The 16,650-nt window shown below is 55.8% G+C and overlaps 1 protein-coding gene and 1 long non-coding RNA gene across 3 annotated transcripts in view; one reads left to right on the top strand and one right to left on the bottom strand.

Moving 5' to 3' along the window:
* Positions 1 to 13,995, top strand: part of CYP46A1 (cytochrome P450 family 46 subfamily A member 1) — a 28,898-nt gene extending 14,903 nt beyond the window's left edge. For both annotated transcript variants that reach the window (XM_038545701.1, XM_038545702.1), the window contains exons 5-15: positions 51 to 137; positions 1,373 to 1,511; positions 2,250 to 2,360; positions 3,400 to 3,550; positions 3,759 to 3,821; positions 5,705 to 5,777; positions 8,192 to 8,276; positions 8,791 to 8,901; positions 12,204 to 12,292; positions 13,006 to 13,072; positions 13,232 to 13,995. In XM_038545701.1, coding sequence (XP_038401629.1) covers positions 51 to 137; positions 1,373 to 1,511; positions 2,250 to 2,360; positions 3,400 to 3,550; positions 3,759 to 3,821; positions 5,705 to 5,777; positions 8,192 to 8,276; positions 8,791 to 8,901; positions 12,204 to 12,292; positions 13,006 to 13,072; positions 13,232 to 13,399 — 1,144 coding nt within the window. In that variant the 3' untranslated portion in view covers positions 13,400 to 13,995. The remainder of the gene's footprint in view (positions 1 to 50; positions 138 to 1,372; positions 1,512 to 2,249; positions 2,361 to 3,399; positions 3,551 to 3,758; positions 3,822 to 5,704; positions 5,778 to 8,191; positions 8,277 to 8,790; positions 8,902 to 12,203; positions 12,293 to 13,005; positions 13,073 to 13,231) is intronic.
* On the bottom strand, positions 10,373 to 12,562 carry LOC119872925. Its single transcript, XR_005363764.1, has 3 exons — positions 12,119 to 12,562; positions 11,294 to 11,444; positions 10,373 to 10,767 (listed from the first exon to the last, which is right to left on the bottom strand). It is a non-coding gene; the product is annotated as an uncharacterized LOC119872925 (long non-coding RNA).
* Positions 13,996 to 16,650: the final 2,655 nt, after the last annotated feature.

Raw genomic sequence — 16,650 nt, forward strand, 5'->3', positions numbered from 1 at the left:
TCCCCTTTCCCCCCTCCCTGTTTCTCATGTCAAGCATTTGTCTCCCGCAGACTGTTTGGCCAAGGCTTGGTATCTGAATGTGACTATGAGCGCTGGCACAAGCAGCGCAGGGTCATGGACCTGGCCTTCAGCCGCAGGTGAGTGGATCCAAGATGGTAGGCCTTGGGAAGGGGGTGGGCTTCACGGGACGGGGGCTCACCCTGGCTGAAGGGAGAGAGGTGGGGGCATTAGTAGAGAGAGAGAGAGAGAGAGCAAAGCAGGCTGCTGGGGATGCAGGCTGAGCATCAAAGGCCAAGTGACACAAGTGACAGTGATGCCTGGGGTGCGAGTTCTGGGTCCCAGAACTTCCCCACTCAGACCTCATCACTCCTCCCCCGGGCTTTTTCTTTTCTTTTTTTTTTTTTTTTTTTAAAGATTTTATTTATTTATTCATGAGAGACACACACAGAGAGAGAGAGAGAGAGAGAGAGAGAGAGAGAGAGAGAGGCAGAGACACAGGCAGAGGGAGAAGCAGGCTCCATGCAGGGAGCCCGAAGTGGGACTCAATCCCATGTTTCCAGGATCACTCCCTGGGCTGAAGGTGGTGCTAAACCACTGAGCCACTGGGGCTGCCCGGCTTTTTATTTTCTTTATTATAGTTCTCACTTTTGGTAGCATTTTACCTTTTAAATAACTTTTATTGAGATACGGTTTCCATACCATACAATTCATCACTTAAAATCAAGTAAGTTTTCGTAAATTCACAAAATTGCACAACCATCACCACGGTCCATTTTTATTTTATTTATTTATTTATTTATTTATTTATTTATTTATTTATTTTTAATTTTTTAAATTTATTTATGATAGTCACAGAGAGAGAGAGAGAGAGAGAGAGAGAGAGGCACAGACACAGGCAGAGGGAGAAGCAGGCTCCATGCACCGGGAGCCCGACGTGGGATTCGATCCCGGGTCTCCAGGATCGCGCCCTGGGCCAAAGGCAGGCGCCAAACCGCTGCGCCACTCAGGGATCCCACGGTCCATTTTTAGAATACTTTCATCACCCCCCAAAAAGCAGGCACTCCCCGTTTCCCTTCAGTGACCTCAGCACCTGGCAACCACTAATCTACTTTCCGTCTCTATGGATTTTCATATTCCAGACATTTCTTATACATGGAATCGTATAACATCTCTTTTGTGCCTGGCTTCTTTCACTTAGCATAGCTTTCTGAGGGTCATCCATGCCAAAGCATGTCTCAGAACTTCCTTTTTTATTATCAAATGAAATTCCATTGTACTGGACACAGCACATTTTGATTATCCATTCACCAGTTGATAGACATTTGAATTGTTTCCAGTTTCTTGGCTATCTCAACAAATGCTGTTTCCCCAGCTCCTTGGTCAGCTTGATGGAAACGTTCAATGAGAAAGCCGAGCAGCTGGTGGAGATTCTGGAGGCCAAGGCAGATGGGCAGACCCCGGTGTCCATGCAGGACATGTTGACCTGCACCACCATGGACATCCTGGCCAAGGTGATGGGAGGCCGCTGGGCATGGGAGCAGGGGTGCCACATGGGGCGGAGGGCTGCTCTTCTCTCCTCCTCCCTTGCCTTGCATTCCTCCTCTCTCCTCCTCCTCCACGCATCAGCCCCTTCTCTGGGTGAAGAGCTTCATATCACCTTGAATATTCAAAACGAGCACATGCGAGACCGCAGCTACTAACTCATTCTCTGCGAATGGACCCTGAGAGTGTGGGGACCGGGCCTGTGTCTGGTCAGTGGCGGAAGCTGGACTGGATCTCAGGTCTGCCTGCCTCCCAGCCCAAAGCCTACCTCTTCCCCTAGTGCCTGTCCTGTATCTGGCTTGGCTCTGCACCCTGGTAGGCCCAGCAGTGGCCCAATAACCCCCCACCCAGCCAAGGGCACCCCAGGCAGCTGGAATGCAGACCTAGTGACTGAAGGGTCCTTGTCACCCAGTAATTCACTGGGAGGCTGGGATAGAAGGGACACCAAGGAAGGCTCCATTTCTAGGGAAATGCATCTTCTCAAGGAAGGAAGCCAAGGTTTGTGGAGTGGCTGCTGTGTGCTATAGTCCTCACCACATCCCACAGGGTTGGAATCACCATGGGTCATTGTAAGGAGTCGACGACACGATGCGCACAAACCCTTAGCCCAGGGCCTGGGTCTCTAGCTGAGCGGTGCCAGGTTCTGCTCCGCGTCTTCGTCTTCCCACCCACACCCAGGGATGACCTCGCCCTTCTCTCTCCCCCAGGCAGCTTTTGGGATGGAGACAGGCATGCTGCTGGGGGCCCAGAAACCTCTGTCTCGGAAGGTGAAACTGATCCTGGAGGGTATTACCGCATCTCGCAACACGCTGGCGAAGGTACAGCCTCCAGCCCCTCCGGTGACCAGCCACCAGAGCTGGCCTTGTCCTAATTTGCCGGAGCACCTCCTCCGGTGACCTTTTTCCAGAATGGGGTTTGAGTTCCGGTATGATTGAAGTGACTTCTGAATCAGGATTTGCGAACATCACCTAAAGTAGAGAATCAAAGTCAAAGTGGTTTAAGTAAATTAGTTCATCTTTTTTTTTTTAATATTTTGTTTATTTATTCATGAGAGACACAGATAAAGAGAAAGAGAGAGAGAGAGAGGCAGAGACACAGGCAGAGGGAGAAGCAGGCCCCATGCAGGGAGCCCGACGTGGGACTCGATCCCAGGACCCTGGGATCACGCCCTGGGCCGAAGGCAGACACTCAACCGCTGAGCCACGCAGGCGCCCCGGAGTTAATCTTTCTCTCATGTGAAATGATCCTGAAGCAGGCAATCTAGGGTGGCTGTGATAGCACCACAATGCCAGATGTTTCCAGAACATTTTGTCTTTCTGTTCCGCTGTCTCCAGCACATCACCTCATTGTTATAAGATGGCTGCTGCAGCTCCAGCCATCACTCCTGGCATGAAGGAGGAAGAAAGGAGAAAGGTGGTCCTTGATTCCCAGATAGATGCCCAGGGCCCCCTCCTGGTCCCGGGGACTTCAGCCCCTGAGCTTGGAGTCCCCTGATGCCACCCCGTCTTTTCTGCACTTGATTCCGCCTCACTCCCCTCTGGCTGTGGTTTCCTCCTTCCACACAGTCCTAGCCACCTCCATCCTTCAGGGATCCCTTCTTATTTTCCGGGCATCCTTCCCATCCCACCTAGGGATTTGGTACAGGAAGGGGGAGCGGTGTTTGGGCTCAGCCTGCCATGTCGATGAAGTCTCCTTGGCTACTTTATCTGTTCTAGAATGTTCTTGCCGTCTTCCCACCTCCCAGCCTCCCAGCTTGCCGGTGCTGCTGTGGGTTCCTAAAGGCGTTTCGGAGCTGGGGGAGAGGGAGAGGTTGACCCACGCGCTCGGTCGGCGCCCTGAGTGGGAGTTCTTGTTCAGTTTATGCCAGGGAAGTGGAAGCAGCTCCGCGAGATCCGAGAGAGCATTCGCTTTCTGCGCCAGGTTGGCAAGGACTGGGTCCAGCGGCGCCGGGAGGCCCTGAAGAGGGGGGAGGACGTCCCTGCCGACATCCTCACACAGATCCTCAAAGGTCCGAGGGCTCCCGCGTGGGCTGTGGGCCGGGCCGGGCGGCAGGGGTGCCACCTGTCGGGGCGGCTGACCGCGCTCCACTCCGGGGGTCTCCCCCTGGCTTCGGGGAGAAGGGCTTTGGTTGTTTGCTGAGCGGCGGGTGGAGGGGGCGGGGGGCATGAGGGAGGCAGGCGTCTGCGGCTGGGCCCTGAACCCTCCTTGTCTTTCAGCTGAAGAGGGAGCCCAGGACGATGAGATCCTGCTGGACAACTTCGTCACCTTCTTCATTGCTGGTTGGTAGCTGGGCGGTGAGGCCGAGGGCTCGGGCTTTGCAGAGGTGGTGGCCACCGGGCACCCCCCTCAACCTTGACTCCGGGAGGTGTCTCGGGCTGTCTGCACAGAGCTCCGCTGCAGGGCTGAGGGGCTGAGGGGCTGAGCTGGGGGGGGGGTTCTCTCTGCTTGGGGAGGTCCAGGGGGCCTTCTTGGGGGCCGCTGAGCTGCTCATGGAGCTGGCAACTGTGAGGGGTCATGGAGCTGCCTTGCTGCGCTCAGCAGAGCTTGGCCGCGTGGACTCAGGGCTCCGCCCCACTCAGGATTTGTGGGGAGGCCCTCGTTAGACCAGCACGAAAAGATGTGCCAGGCAACTTCATTCTTTCGCTCATCAAATATTTTTTTAGAGATTTTGTTTATTTATTTGAGAGAGAGAGAGCGAGCCTGAGGAGGTAGGGGGGCAGAGGGAGAAGCAGGCTCCTTGCTGAGCAGGGAGCCCTGACACGGGGCTTGATCCCAGGACCCTGAGATCATGACCTGAGCTAAAGGCAGATGCTTCACCGACTGAGCCGCCCACGCACCCCCCATCAAATATTTTTGAGCATCTTTCTTTATCCAGAAAACTTATCCTTCAGTGATTCCTCACATACCTCTTCTTTGGGGAAGCCCTCAGTGATTGCCCGATTGCCCCAGGCTCCCAGGTAGAAGCTCTCCACGGCGCCCAGAGCTCTTCTCTGCCCACGACTCCCAGGGTTACACCCTATACTCACTGTGGCAATTCTAGGAGGCCCAAGGTCTTCCTCGCCAGATTGCAGGCCTGGTGAGCCAGGGGCTAGTAGATTTTTGGAGGAGGGAGCACGCAAGCCTGCCTCTCCCGCAAGAGGGAGAAAAGGCCTGAGAGAGGAGGAGGGCCACCTAGAGGATGGGGAGGAGGAGGGACGTGCACGCAGAATCCCAGATGCCCTGGAGAGAGTTGGGGTCAGAGCTAGACTTCAGGGCCTTGTTCCCTGTTCCCACACTCACAAAGTGTGGGCTGAACAAAGAATGACCGGCCTCGTCCTGCGAGCTGGGAACCCAGGTGCTGGATAGGGCTTCTCCATGGGCTGGCGCTGTGGCCCCAGGCCTGGTTCCTCATCTCTAAAGTAGGGGCCTGGAGGGGCTCCCCAGACTTCCATCCAGCCCGTCAATGAGGGTTTAGTGACCCCCTTCAGTCCCTACAGCTCCACCCCTGTACCCTGTGTGCAGACACTGCACCTACTGGCCACCAAGTATAGGCTCCGGAGGCCAGCACACCCCAGACCCCTGGCTGGCAGTGGTTGCCACCTAATAAGCCACTTACCCTGCAGAGGGAATGCATGGGACTCAGGTGTTCCCTTCCTGGCCTAGCTGGAGGCTTTGGACTGGACCGGGTGCAGCCAGAACTCAGAACTGGTCCTCCTGCACAAACCGTGCCCTCTCGGGGGGAAGCCCCCATCGGCCCAGTCATGACGCTGGAGGTGCGTCCTCTCCAGGCCTCAGGGGTGGTGCCTGCGGCCTGGAGACAACACAGGGAAGCCTTGTTTGACTTGAATCCCAGTTCCTGTTGGGTGGCCTGAGAGAGACACTCTACTCTCAGCCTCAGCTTTGTCTTGGGCAAACTGGGGATGAAAATCCCTCCAGGCCAGTCAAGGCTCAAGCATGGTTGGAGGAATGAGCTTTAAGGGTGTGAAAACCAGATGCATGGGGGCAGAGGCCACTTACTGGCTGGCACAGGGGCTCTATGGGTGGCAGCTTGTCTCCTTCGTATCTGTGTGCCCAGCTCAGCTGCAGGGGGAGAAGGGAGGGCCTGAACTGCCACCGATGGCTTGGGGGTCTCAGAGGCAGTGGGGCTGGGCCCATGTGGAAGTCCTGTTCTCCTTTCCCACAGGCCACGAGACCTCTGCCAATCATTTGGCATTCACGGTGATGGAGCTGTCCCGCCAGCCTGAGATCTTGGCGAGGTATGGAATGGGGAGACTTGTGGGCGGGGTGGCTCCCCTGGAAGCTAGTGAAGGGACTGTCTAAGGTCTTATTCCTAGAAGACAACCAGCTCCAGCCTCCCACGGCTGAGTCTCCTCCAGCGTGTCCTGTTTCTCTTCACCCCAGGGCCTTTGCACATGCCAGTCCCTCTTGTGGAGCTCCTCTCCCTGCTTTTTTCTTGGAGAACTCCATGTCCGCCCCCACAGAAGCCTTCTCCTACCCCTCAAGTAGTCCTTCTGCATCTTCCCCTCCTAGACTCCTCCCAGCTCATGAATGCATCTTCTCCTGGGACTCTCTGCTTTGAGTCTATTTTAGTCATGAAACTAGAAGTTCCGATAAAGCAGGGACCGTGGCTCTTTCCCTCCCCATGCTGTGCTCAGTGCTTGGCGGGGGGCTGGCCCCGAGAACTGAGCAGAACCCCCACACAGTGTGGAGGAATGGCTCGTCCTCAGCTGGTGAGACAAAGGAGGGCTCCAGGAGATGGCATTTGAGCTGGCCCATTGGTTTCCTTAAACACAAACAGGTTCCCTTGAGGACCATTGCACGGACCAGCTGTGCCAGCATGAAAGCACTCTGAAAACCCCGACAGGCTCAGTATAAAATGGTTGGGGTTTTAAATATCTCTATAATAGTAATATTTTCTCTAAAAATTTGGAAAAAACAGAAAAGCTAAAATAATAATAGTAATTATTAGTAAATAATAGTAAAATTAATAATTGTAATTCCACCCGCTGCCCAACCCTTAGGAGCAATTCACAATTAACTACGGAATTTCAAAAAAAAAAAAAAACAAAAACAAAAAAAAAAAAAAAAAAAAAAAAAAAAAAAAAAAAAAAAAAACTACGGAATTTCACCGTGTGTTTTAAAACGTCGCCCCACATTGTTGTAAATTCTTCTCCCAAATCCACTCTTTTTTTTTTAAGATTTTATTTATTTATTTATGAGAGACACAGATAGAGAGAGAGAGAGGCAGAGACACAGGCAGAGGGAGAAGCAGGCTCCATGCCAGGAGCCCCATGTGGGACTCGATCCTGGGACTCCAGGATCACGCCCTGGGCCGAAGGCAGGCACCAAACCGCTGAGCCACCCAGGGATCCTCAAAATCCACTGTTTTTGATGTTGCGGATACATATTCACACACACAAACACACAACACACATACATACATACACACATATACACAATTTCTCAGTTTAACCACTTTTAAGGGCCTAGCTCAGTGGCATTAAGCACATCCCCATTGCTGTGCAACCACCACCGTTTCCAGAACTTTCTCATCATTGCAACTGACAGTGTCCCCAATAAACACTAGCTTCCCATCCCCCTCAGCCCTGGCCCCCCATTACCCCCATTCTACTATTTCCATGAGTTTTTAAAAAAGATTTTATTTATTTGTTCATGAGAGACACACAGAGGGAGGCAGAGACACAGGCAGAGGGAGAAGCAGGCTCCAGGCAAGGAGCCCGATGTGGGACTTGAACCCGGGACTCCAGGATCACACCCTGGGCCGAAAGCAGACGCTAAACCACTGAGCCACCCAGGCGCCTCTGTTTCCATGAACTTAACTCCTCTGGACACATCACATAACTGGAATCACACGGTAGTTGACATATTTGTCTGCCTTATCCCAGCAAAATGTCTTCAAGGTCCACCCGTGGTTTAGCAGGTGTTAGAGCTTCCCTCCTTGTCTGAATAATATTCTATCGTATGGACAGACCACATTTGGTTGATCCATTCGCCTGGTGATGGACACTCGGGTTGCTTCCGCCCTTCGGCTACTGTGAATAATGGTGTACAAGTATCTACGAGACCCTACATTCAATCTGGGGGCACATACACCCAGAGTGGAATTTCTGGAGCCTGTGGCAATTCTACATTTCATTTTTTGAGGACCGGCCATACCATTTTTCCACCTACACCTGTACCTGTTACGTTCCCACCGACAGCGCACGAGGGTTCCGATTTCTCCACATGCTTGCTAACACTTGCTCCTTCTGCCCTTCTGATCGCAGCCTTCCTCACGGGTGTGAAGTGGTCCAAATCCACTTTTAATACCGCACGTTCTCTAACAGCGCACATCTTGGGGCTTACTCAGCCGGCTTGCCTGCCCTGCTCACTCTGCCTCCAGCTGTTGGCTGCTGTGCACCAGGCTGACACAGGCCACGGTGCAAAGAGCTGGTTCCGTGGTGCGTTTTATTTCCTGCAGCATGTTCCAAGCAGCAAGCACAGAGGGGGACTATTGTAAGGCCCTGGAACTGCTTCCCAACTGCTCAGGCGTCTTGGTTTAGATGTGGGGGTGGTCAGGGGGAGCCCCAGGTGGCTCTCTCCACCTTCTTAACCTTAGTAGGGGGGAACCTCTGCTCGGGGACGAGCTTGTCTTTATCTGACCCAACAGGCTGCAGGCCGAGGTGGACGAGGTCATCGGTTCTAAGCGGCACCTTGACTGTGACGATCTGGGGAGGCTGCAGTACCTGTCCCAGGTGTGGGGGCAGGAGAGAAGGTTCTGGGTGCATGTGGGTGCTTGGGAGAGCAGCCCCTGACTGAAGAGGGCGGTGATGCTGTTTGCAGGTCCCAGGGAGGCCGGGTACTTCCAGGAGCCTCAAGCTCCCTGCCAGGGCCTAGACTCAGCTTGCCCTCTCTTCCCCTCCCCTCCCCTCCCCTCCCTTCCGCTCCCCAATGACCAAGCACAGCAGGAGGCCTGACTTGAGCTGGGGAAGGCTCCTCTGGGATGGTGGTGCCCTGATGCAGAGGGAGGCCTGGGTCCTGGTCCAGGCTCTGCCACGGTTGTTCTGCACAACCCCCTTCTCCTTTCGGGCCTCAGTTTCTCCATCCATGACAGGAGGGGTTGGACGAGAGAACGAGGCTAAATTTGCGGGGGCCCGGGACCCAGTCCTGGACAGCTGTGTGAGTGGGAGCAAAGATGGGCCTGGGGCACGCCCCTGGCACGGTCTGGGGGACCTCCTGACTCCCTATCTCTCCGCATGGCTTCCGTAGGTTCTCAAGGAGTCGCTGAGGCTGTACCCGCCGGCGTGGGGTACCTTCCGCCTGCTGGAGGAGGAGACCCTGATCGACGGGGTCAGAGTGCCCGGCAACACCCCGCTCCTGGTGTGTGGGGGCCCTCCCTCCCCGCCCGCCCCAGGGTGACCAAGCTCTGAGGTCGGGGACGTCCGCGGTCCCGTGGTCACCACTGGGGTTGCTCATTTGAGTTTCACCATGACCTTGTGAGGTCTTCCTTCCCTTCCACACTGTCCAGTGTCAGGTTACAGTGGATGATTCTGGAAGGGAGGCACCCTGCTTACATCTGAGGACACTGAGGCTCAGAGAGGTTAGGTCACTTTCCTGAGGTCACACAGCCGGCAAGGGGCAGATAGAAGATGTGCCCAGTTTCAGAGCTGACCCCAGGCTGTCCAATTCCTTCTCTCTCTTCCCACAGCCCCTTCTTCTCCCACTGAGAGTGACTTTCCCTCCTGTCCTTTCTTTGTTCCTTTCATTTTCTTTCTTTCTTTTTTTTTCATATTCTTTCTTTGTAGAGTGAGGGAAAGCAGAGAGGCGGGGAGGGGTAGAGGCAGAAAAGAATCTTAAGCAGGCTCCACGCTGAGCCTGACGAGGGGCTCGATCTCCTGTCTCTAAGATCACAACCTGAGCTGAAACCAAGAGTCCGAGGCTCAACGGAGACCAAGCACCCCAGGCCCCCCTACTTGTCCTTTCTTTGTTGGCACACCCATTCATTTATTCCCTCATCATGCACCACGACCTCCCGGATGCCCACCCCAAACTAGAAGTGTGTCGCCGTCCTGCTTCCCTCCAGAAGCAACCACCGTCCCAAACTGTGTGCTTGCCATCACCTCGCCTTTTCGTGTCTGAGTGTGTGGACGTACACACCCGCGTGGTGCTAGGTCCTAGGATTGCTATGTGCGTGCGGGCCCTCATTGCACTGCTGTGTCATGTTCTGCTCGTCGACCCCATCGTCGATTCTGGGTCGGCGGGCATCCGAGAGGTGCCCAGGTTCCTGCTGTCTCGTGGCCCGAGCAGACGGGGCAGGAGGGCTGGGGTGTGGGACGTCTGAGTGATCAACTTGGTAAACCAGCGCCAGAGTGTTTTCCAGAGCGCCCGTGCCAACCCAGACGCCCACCAACGCTGTTCCTTATCCTTCCAACACCTGGTATGGCCCAGCTTCTTATTTTTTTGCCAAATAAGTGCCAGGAAGGTATCTCCTTGTGGTCTTGACTTGCCCCTTCCTGGTGACTGGTGAGGCTTGCAGCCCTGTGCCCCCTTTCCTCCTCTGGCCTGCCTCATCGCTATGCTGAGCTCTCTTTAGGAATTCATGGTAATCCTCTGTCAGGTATGTGCGCTGCGAATGTCGTCTCTAGATTTGTGGCTTCTCTTGTAAAGCGTTTTCAATGCTTTGAAGTTCTTAATTTTTTAGTGGTCTATTCTCTTGTTTTGTCTGAGGGAGCCCCCCACCTCCTCCCCATCCTGAGGTCAGCATAGTCACTTACATTGTCTTCCAACAGTTTCACATTTTTCTTAAGATTTTATTTGTTTATTCACGAGAGACACACAGAGAGAGGCAGAGACGCAGGCAGAGGGAGGAGAAGAGACTCGATCCCAGGACCCCCGGGTCGCAACCTGAGCCGAAGACAGACGCTCAACCACTGAGCCACCGAGGCGTCCCAATTTCACATTTTTCTTTTGCAAGTTAAGTTCCTATTACCCGGAGTGGATTTTGTGTACAGTATGAGGTAGGGATCTGGTTTTGTTTCCTGGGGGCTCCCAGAACAAAGCACCACAGACAGGGAGGTTTGGGTGAGGATGGTGGTGGTTAGCAGTGGAAATGCACTTTCTCCCAGTTCTGGAGGCTGGGGGTCCGAGATTGAGGTGTCGGCAGGGTTGGCTTCTCCCGAGGCCTCTCTCCTTGGCTTCCAGGTGGCCACCTTCCTGCCGTATCCTGCACTGCCTCTTCTTCTTCTTCTTTTTTTAAAAAGATTTTATTTATTTATTCATTAGAGACAGAGAAAGAGGCAGAGACAGAGGCAGAGGGAGAAGCAGGCCCCATGCAGGGAGCTTCCAGGGCCTCTTCTGTGTGTGTCTGTCCTAATCTCCTCTTATAAGGACACCAGCCAGACTGGAGGAGGGCCCGCCCTAATGACCTCATTGTATCTTGATTATCTCTTTAAGGAGACTATCTCCAAATACGATCACATTCTGAGGTCAGGACTTTAACATAAGAATTTTAGGGGGACACAGATCAGCCCATCGCAGCACCTGTTCTGTTTTTATTCACAAAGGAAGTGACATGCTTCTGGTCCTATTAGGCACCCGCAGCTGGGCTTCCCCAGGACTCTGTCACTCCTCCTCCAGCAGGTATCAAAGCTTCCTGATGTGTGGCTCTTTATTCTGTTTATCTGCTCCTTTTTTTTTTTTTTATTTTAAATTAACACCCCTGTCCAGGACCACCTGCCTGAGTGACCCAGGTGGTGCTTTAGAATGCCCTTACCTCTGGCTGGGCAGGTGTACAGGTGTGGGTGTGGGTCTTGAGTGGGCACAGCCCGGCTCCAATCCCGGCCCCGCTCTGGCAGGCCGGGTCATCTCTGGGCCTCAGTGCCCTCCTTGTAGGATGGGGATGATGACTCCTGAGTCACAGCTTACTGAGAAGAGTCAAAGAATAATGTCTGTCACGTGTCTGGCAAAAATCCCGAGCACACAGTAGGTGCTTTTGCTGATCTCAGACCCCTCTCTACTTTTTTAGAGGTGAGTTCCGGGCCCTCCCTTCACCCCGGCACAGAGAACCGGGGGCAGAGTGGGCTCAGGGAGCTCTTTAGTGCAGGAGTAAAGAGGCAGAGGTTGGCACCCAGAGCCCTCGTTATGGGGGGCATGTCCAGGGGCATGGAAGCCCAGTAGGGAGCGATGTGGCATGCACCAAAAGGCTAGTGGGGGCCTGGGACTCCTCTGCCTCCCCTTCCACCCCAAAGCAAGCCTTGTGCAGAATAACAGCTCTCAGGGATCCCCAGAAAGATGCTCTGGAAGCAGACCTGAGATTGAATCTCAGTTTGGCTAGTTATTTGCCGGGTGACTTCAGGCAAGTCGTGAACCTCTCTCTGAGCCTCAGTTTTCTCATCTGTAAAATAGGGATAGTTGTGCCCCCTCCACCTCCCCCCAGCCCCCCAGCACGGTGCCGAGCACGGGATGATGTAGCACGCCCAGCTGGTCCTTGGCACACTGGGCTGTCCCCTTCCTTCCTGTTAGGCACTCTCCAGGACCAGTGCAGTCCCACCCTGGCCCAGACAGGCGGGTGGAGTGTGTGTGGGGGGTGTGGGCCTACCTGGCTCCTGGTCACTGGGTGGGTCGGGGAGACGTGCAGGTGCTCGTCTTTGGAACCAGAGACAAGTGGATCCTGTGCCCTGCAGTTCAGCACCTACGTCATGGGGCGTATGGACACGTACTTTGAGGACCCACTGACTTTCAACCCCGATCGCTTCAGCCCCAAAGCGCCCAAGTAAGTCTCTCTTCAGGCTGTGCATGCGGGAGAAGGATGGACCAGTGACCACCGGTCGGAACTGCCTATGCCCTCTGAGCCCACAAAGCTTTCCAGATCACTGAGAGGGAGTTGTGAGCCCTACTCTGCCCCCTTGAGTGGAGAGGCAACCACAGCTCAGGGAAGTTGGGTAACGTGCCCAAGGGCACGCAGCCAGTAGCCACAGAGCTGGGGTTGAGGCCGGTTCAGACTGGTTCTAACAGCCAGGCTCATAACCAGTCCCTTGTGGTGGGAAGCCCCGTGACTCAGGCAACAGACCGCACCTCCCCTTGCCTTGATGGTCCTATCTGAGAAATGGGAACCCAAAGGCTCCCTCTCAAGCTTACTATGGGGGTGAGTGTCTTAAAGTCCAGTGGTGGGGGTGGCCAGGCTCCAGGGACAGACCACCTGCGTCCAGCCCAGGCTCTGCCCAGAACTGGACATGTGACCGGCCAAACACAGAAGTGACATTGGACCGTGAGATCCTGAGTTCCTCCTCCTGTGAACCAGAGATAATAACAGCTCCTTCTGGAAGGCTCCAGAGGAGGATAAAATGAGAAAATGCTGATGCAGAGCTTAAGGGAGACCAGCTGTTGATGTTTTCCGCGTGTGCAAAACCCAGCCCTGGCCCAAAGCCATTCCCCGGGGAGGGACGGGATTGTCACCGCCGCCTCCTGACACCTCTCTCCCTGCAGGCCGAGATTCACCTACTTCCCCTTCTCTCTGGGACCCCGCTCCTGCATCGGGCAGCAGTTTGCTCAGGTAGGAAGCCAGGGCGGGGTTCTCTGCCCACAGCTGTCCGGGGTGGCGTCTTGTCCTGGGCCAGGAGGCATTTCAGAGCCCTGGGACCCCCGGGGCTGCGGGGGGGGGGGGGGGGCGCCGGGCCCCGTGCCTCCCGCCCTGCCTCATTTCTGCACACAGATGGAGGTGAAGGTGGTCATGGCCAAGCTGCTGCAGAGGCTGGAGTTCCGGCTGGTGCCCGGGCAGCGCTACGGGCTGCAGGAGCAGGCCACGCTCAAGCCGCTGGACCCCGTGCTGTGCACTCTGCAGCCCCGGGGCTGGCAGCCCGCACCCCCGCCGCCCTGCTGAGCGGGCCTGGGGCGGATGGGACTCCTCGGGCAAGGGCTGCACCCACGCTCCTCTGCAATCCCACTGCCACCCACCCCGCTCCCCGCCCCCTTCCCCCGGGGGCACCCTCCACGCTGGCTCCCAGCGGGCCCCCTGCCAACCACCACCTGCTTCGCACCCCTCCTTCCCCGCCAGAGCTCCCTGTCTGCTGCTGACTCCACGCCCTTCCTGGACTGGCCCCTGCCTAACTCCTAGCCGCTGCCCAGATGTGCCGTCACCTACCCCGACCTCTCTGCATAGGCCACTCCCTCTGCCACACACACCCTAACTCTCGCTCACTTCCTAAAACCCTCTTCAGGTGTCACCTCCTCCAGGAAGCCCTCCCTGCCACCCCCGGCCGGGCCAGGGGCCCCTCCTCTGTGCTCCCTTGGTCACCTGTGCTACCTCTAACACCACACTGACCACACTGTATTGTGAGTGTCCTTTGATGTGACCGGCCACCCTGCCAGGCTGTGAGCGCCTCACGGGTGAGGTCTGTGTATGATTCGTCTCTGAGCGCCCCCACCCCGGGCCTGGCACAGAGTCGATGCTCAATAAATATGTGTTGACTGCATGAATGAATGGCCACACCGGGCCAGAGCGCTCTGGTCTCAGTTTGCTCATCCGTAAAATGAGAGTGATGTTGAAGCCGGTCTAAGGGCTAACGCAGGTCTGGAAGCTGCCCCTGCAGATGCCCAGTAATGCCAGCTTGGGAGAAGACGGCCCAGGCTACCGGGAGGGCCCTGTGTTAGTGGAATCCCATTCCCTGTGTTGTTAAGCAAGACCGTGTTCCCAGGTGTGGTGTGAGGTTGGGGTTATAGGCAGGGTTTTGAGAGCTTGATTTGATGGGGTCTGAAGCCCTGGGGCCTGTGTGGTCTAGCCTGTTCCCAACAAGGGTGCTGATGCCCCAGAGGAGCTCACAGAGGCTAGATCTAGCCCCCAGGACCTCTCTTGGGGACAGCTTGGTGGACCTGAGCACCTGGCCTGGCCTCGCATCTGCTGGCATCCTCTGCCCCTTCTGGCACAATGCTTCCCCTCCTGACCCAGTCAGAGAAGGCCAGTGGGCCCACCCCTGGGAGGTGAGATTGGAACACTCCCAGTGGGTACAGTGGGTGGGGGAAGACGTCATTCTTTCCTCCCTGGAGCCTACAGGTGACCAAGGGGCAATAAATACCAGACTAGCCATGTCTTCTGGGCCCATCCAAGGAGTTTCTCCTTCAGCTCTTCGGAGCTTGGCTTCCTGCAGAGAAAACAAAATGCCCATGTCCACTGCCTGGGGTACGTGCCCTGGGAAGGTGCCCTCTCCTCACCGGGGTGCGGGCTGGCCCTTCCTTTACCTCGGCTCCTCCGTCCTTGTGTGGTCTTGAACTGAGGGATCTTCCTATTTAGCAGAAGGGGAAGCTGAGGCTCCTGGAGGACATGACATGCTCAGGACAGATGGGTGTATTGTGCCAGGGTGGAGCGAGGTCCCCGGCCCAGGTGGGTCATGGGACTGGCACCGGTCGCCTGCCCTGGCCTCTGGGCAGAGGGCCCACCTCCAGGAGGATGCCTCTGTAGCTGACGACGCCCTGCAGGGAGAGCGCTCCTGCTCCCTGAGCCTCCGCCCAAGCTGAGCACCGGGTGAGGGTCTCCTCAAGCCACACTCGCGCCTGCAGTTCCCCCCTGTCTGGGGGCCCCACAGCCTCCTGTGGCTCTGAGAATGGTGTGCCTGGGCTTTGCCTCCAGCTGCCCGGCCAGACCAGCTCTTGCCTGTCTCTGCTCAGCCCAGGAGTGGTTCCCTTCCCACGGCCACCCAGGTCCCAATGCTTCCTCTTGTCTTGTTCCCAGGCCCTCAGCCTTGCACTGCTCCCGGGCACCTGTCCCGCTGGGACCCCCAGGCCCCACCCCCTGAAACCTCTCTCTGAAGTTCACCAGCCTCCCTGTAGCTCTCCAACAGCCCCAGAGCAGCCCCTACCCCGCAAACTCCATGGCCCACACATACCCTAGGTACCCCTGCAAGCCCCCAACACCAGCCACCCCACACCAGCCCCCAGTCTCCACCAGCACTCCTGGCTCCATGCCCTGCTTCCTGCCATGGCTAGGCTTGGCCCCCCAGGATAGAACTTCCTTCCCTGTCCATCCCTTCCCAGGGCCACGGGCTGGGGCACTGGGTGGTTCAGTCAGTTGGGCGTCTGCCTTCAGCTCAGGTCATGATCTTGGGGTCCTGCTCGGTGGCGGGTCTGCTTCTCCCTCTGCCCCTACCCCCCATTTGTGCTCTCTCTCGCTTGCTCTCTCTCTCTTTCTCAAAATAAATAAGTAAAATCTCTCTAAAAATTTTTAAAAAATTAAAAGTCCACAGGCTACCAAGCCTCAGCACACCAGGGACATGACCTCGCATTGCCTGGAGGGGTCTGGAGGGGTCACCTCCCCACTGGAAACTTCAGATTGCCTTTACCATCCTCTGACTTAGCAAATATCTATCCATTGCTGAGCCTGAGTCTTCACATCAATATTTCTTCAAATCCTCTTATGACCCATTTCACAGATGGGAAAGTCAAAGCCACAGCCCACAGCCAGGCCATAGTCGAGTCAGGACTCAAACCTGTAGCCCTTTGCACTCAGCGGCCGTCCTCCAGCTCAGCAAGCGCTGCCACTGAAGGCCTGCACTTGCCTCTGAGCACTCGAAACCCAGGGCAGGAGGCCAGAGGTGAGTGGGAAGAGCAGAGCCTGGCCCCCCAGTCCTGCTGTCGTCGTCTATGGGTCAGCGCACCCATCCTGACTTCCTGAGCCACTTTCTCTTCTGTAAAGAGGGCTTTCTATGAGCGAGCAGGTGGTTCCCAGGCCTGCCTGCACGGATGAGTCACTTGGGCCAGCTGGATCAATCTATGGGGTGGGACCCTGAAACTTTTCTAAGCCCCCCCGGGAGACTCCAACGTGCACAGAGATGGTGTCAACCCTTGGGATGTAGGCAGGATGGATGGGATTAAAACCAAGGCCCTGCAGCCAGGCTTCTAGGGGCACATCCTACATGCACTATCTGTTTTTACAGCTTGGGCCCCAGTTTCCCCATCTGAAAGGGAGGACAGATGATAGGACCCACGTCCTGGGGTTGATGGGAGAATCAAGAGCGCTCTGCATAGATTGTACTTAGCACAGACTCGGTGGCAACAGTGTTGCACACCCACCAGCACTGTCCCTGGCGGGAGCATATTTTTTTTTCTCATTTAATTCTTTTTTAAAAAGTATATTTTGTT

The sequence above is a fragment of the Canis lupus genome, chromosome 8 (assembly GCF_011100685.1).
Source record: "Canis lupus familiaris isolate Mischka breed German Shepherd chromosome 8, alternate assembly UU_Cfam_GSD_1.0, whole genome shotgun sequence".
NCBI lineage: Eukaryota > Metazoa > Chordata > Mammalia > Carnivora > Canidae > Canis > Canis lupus.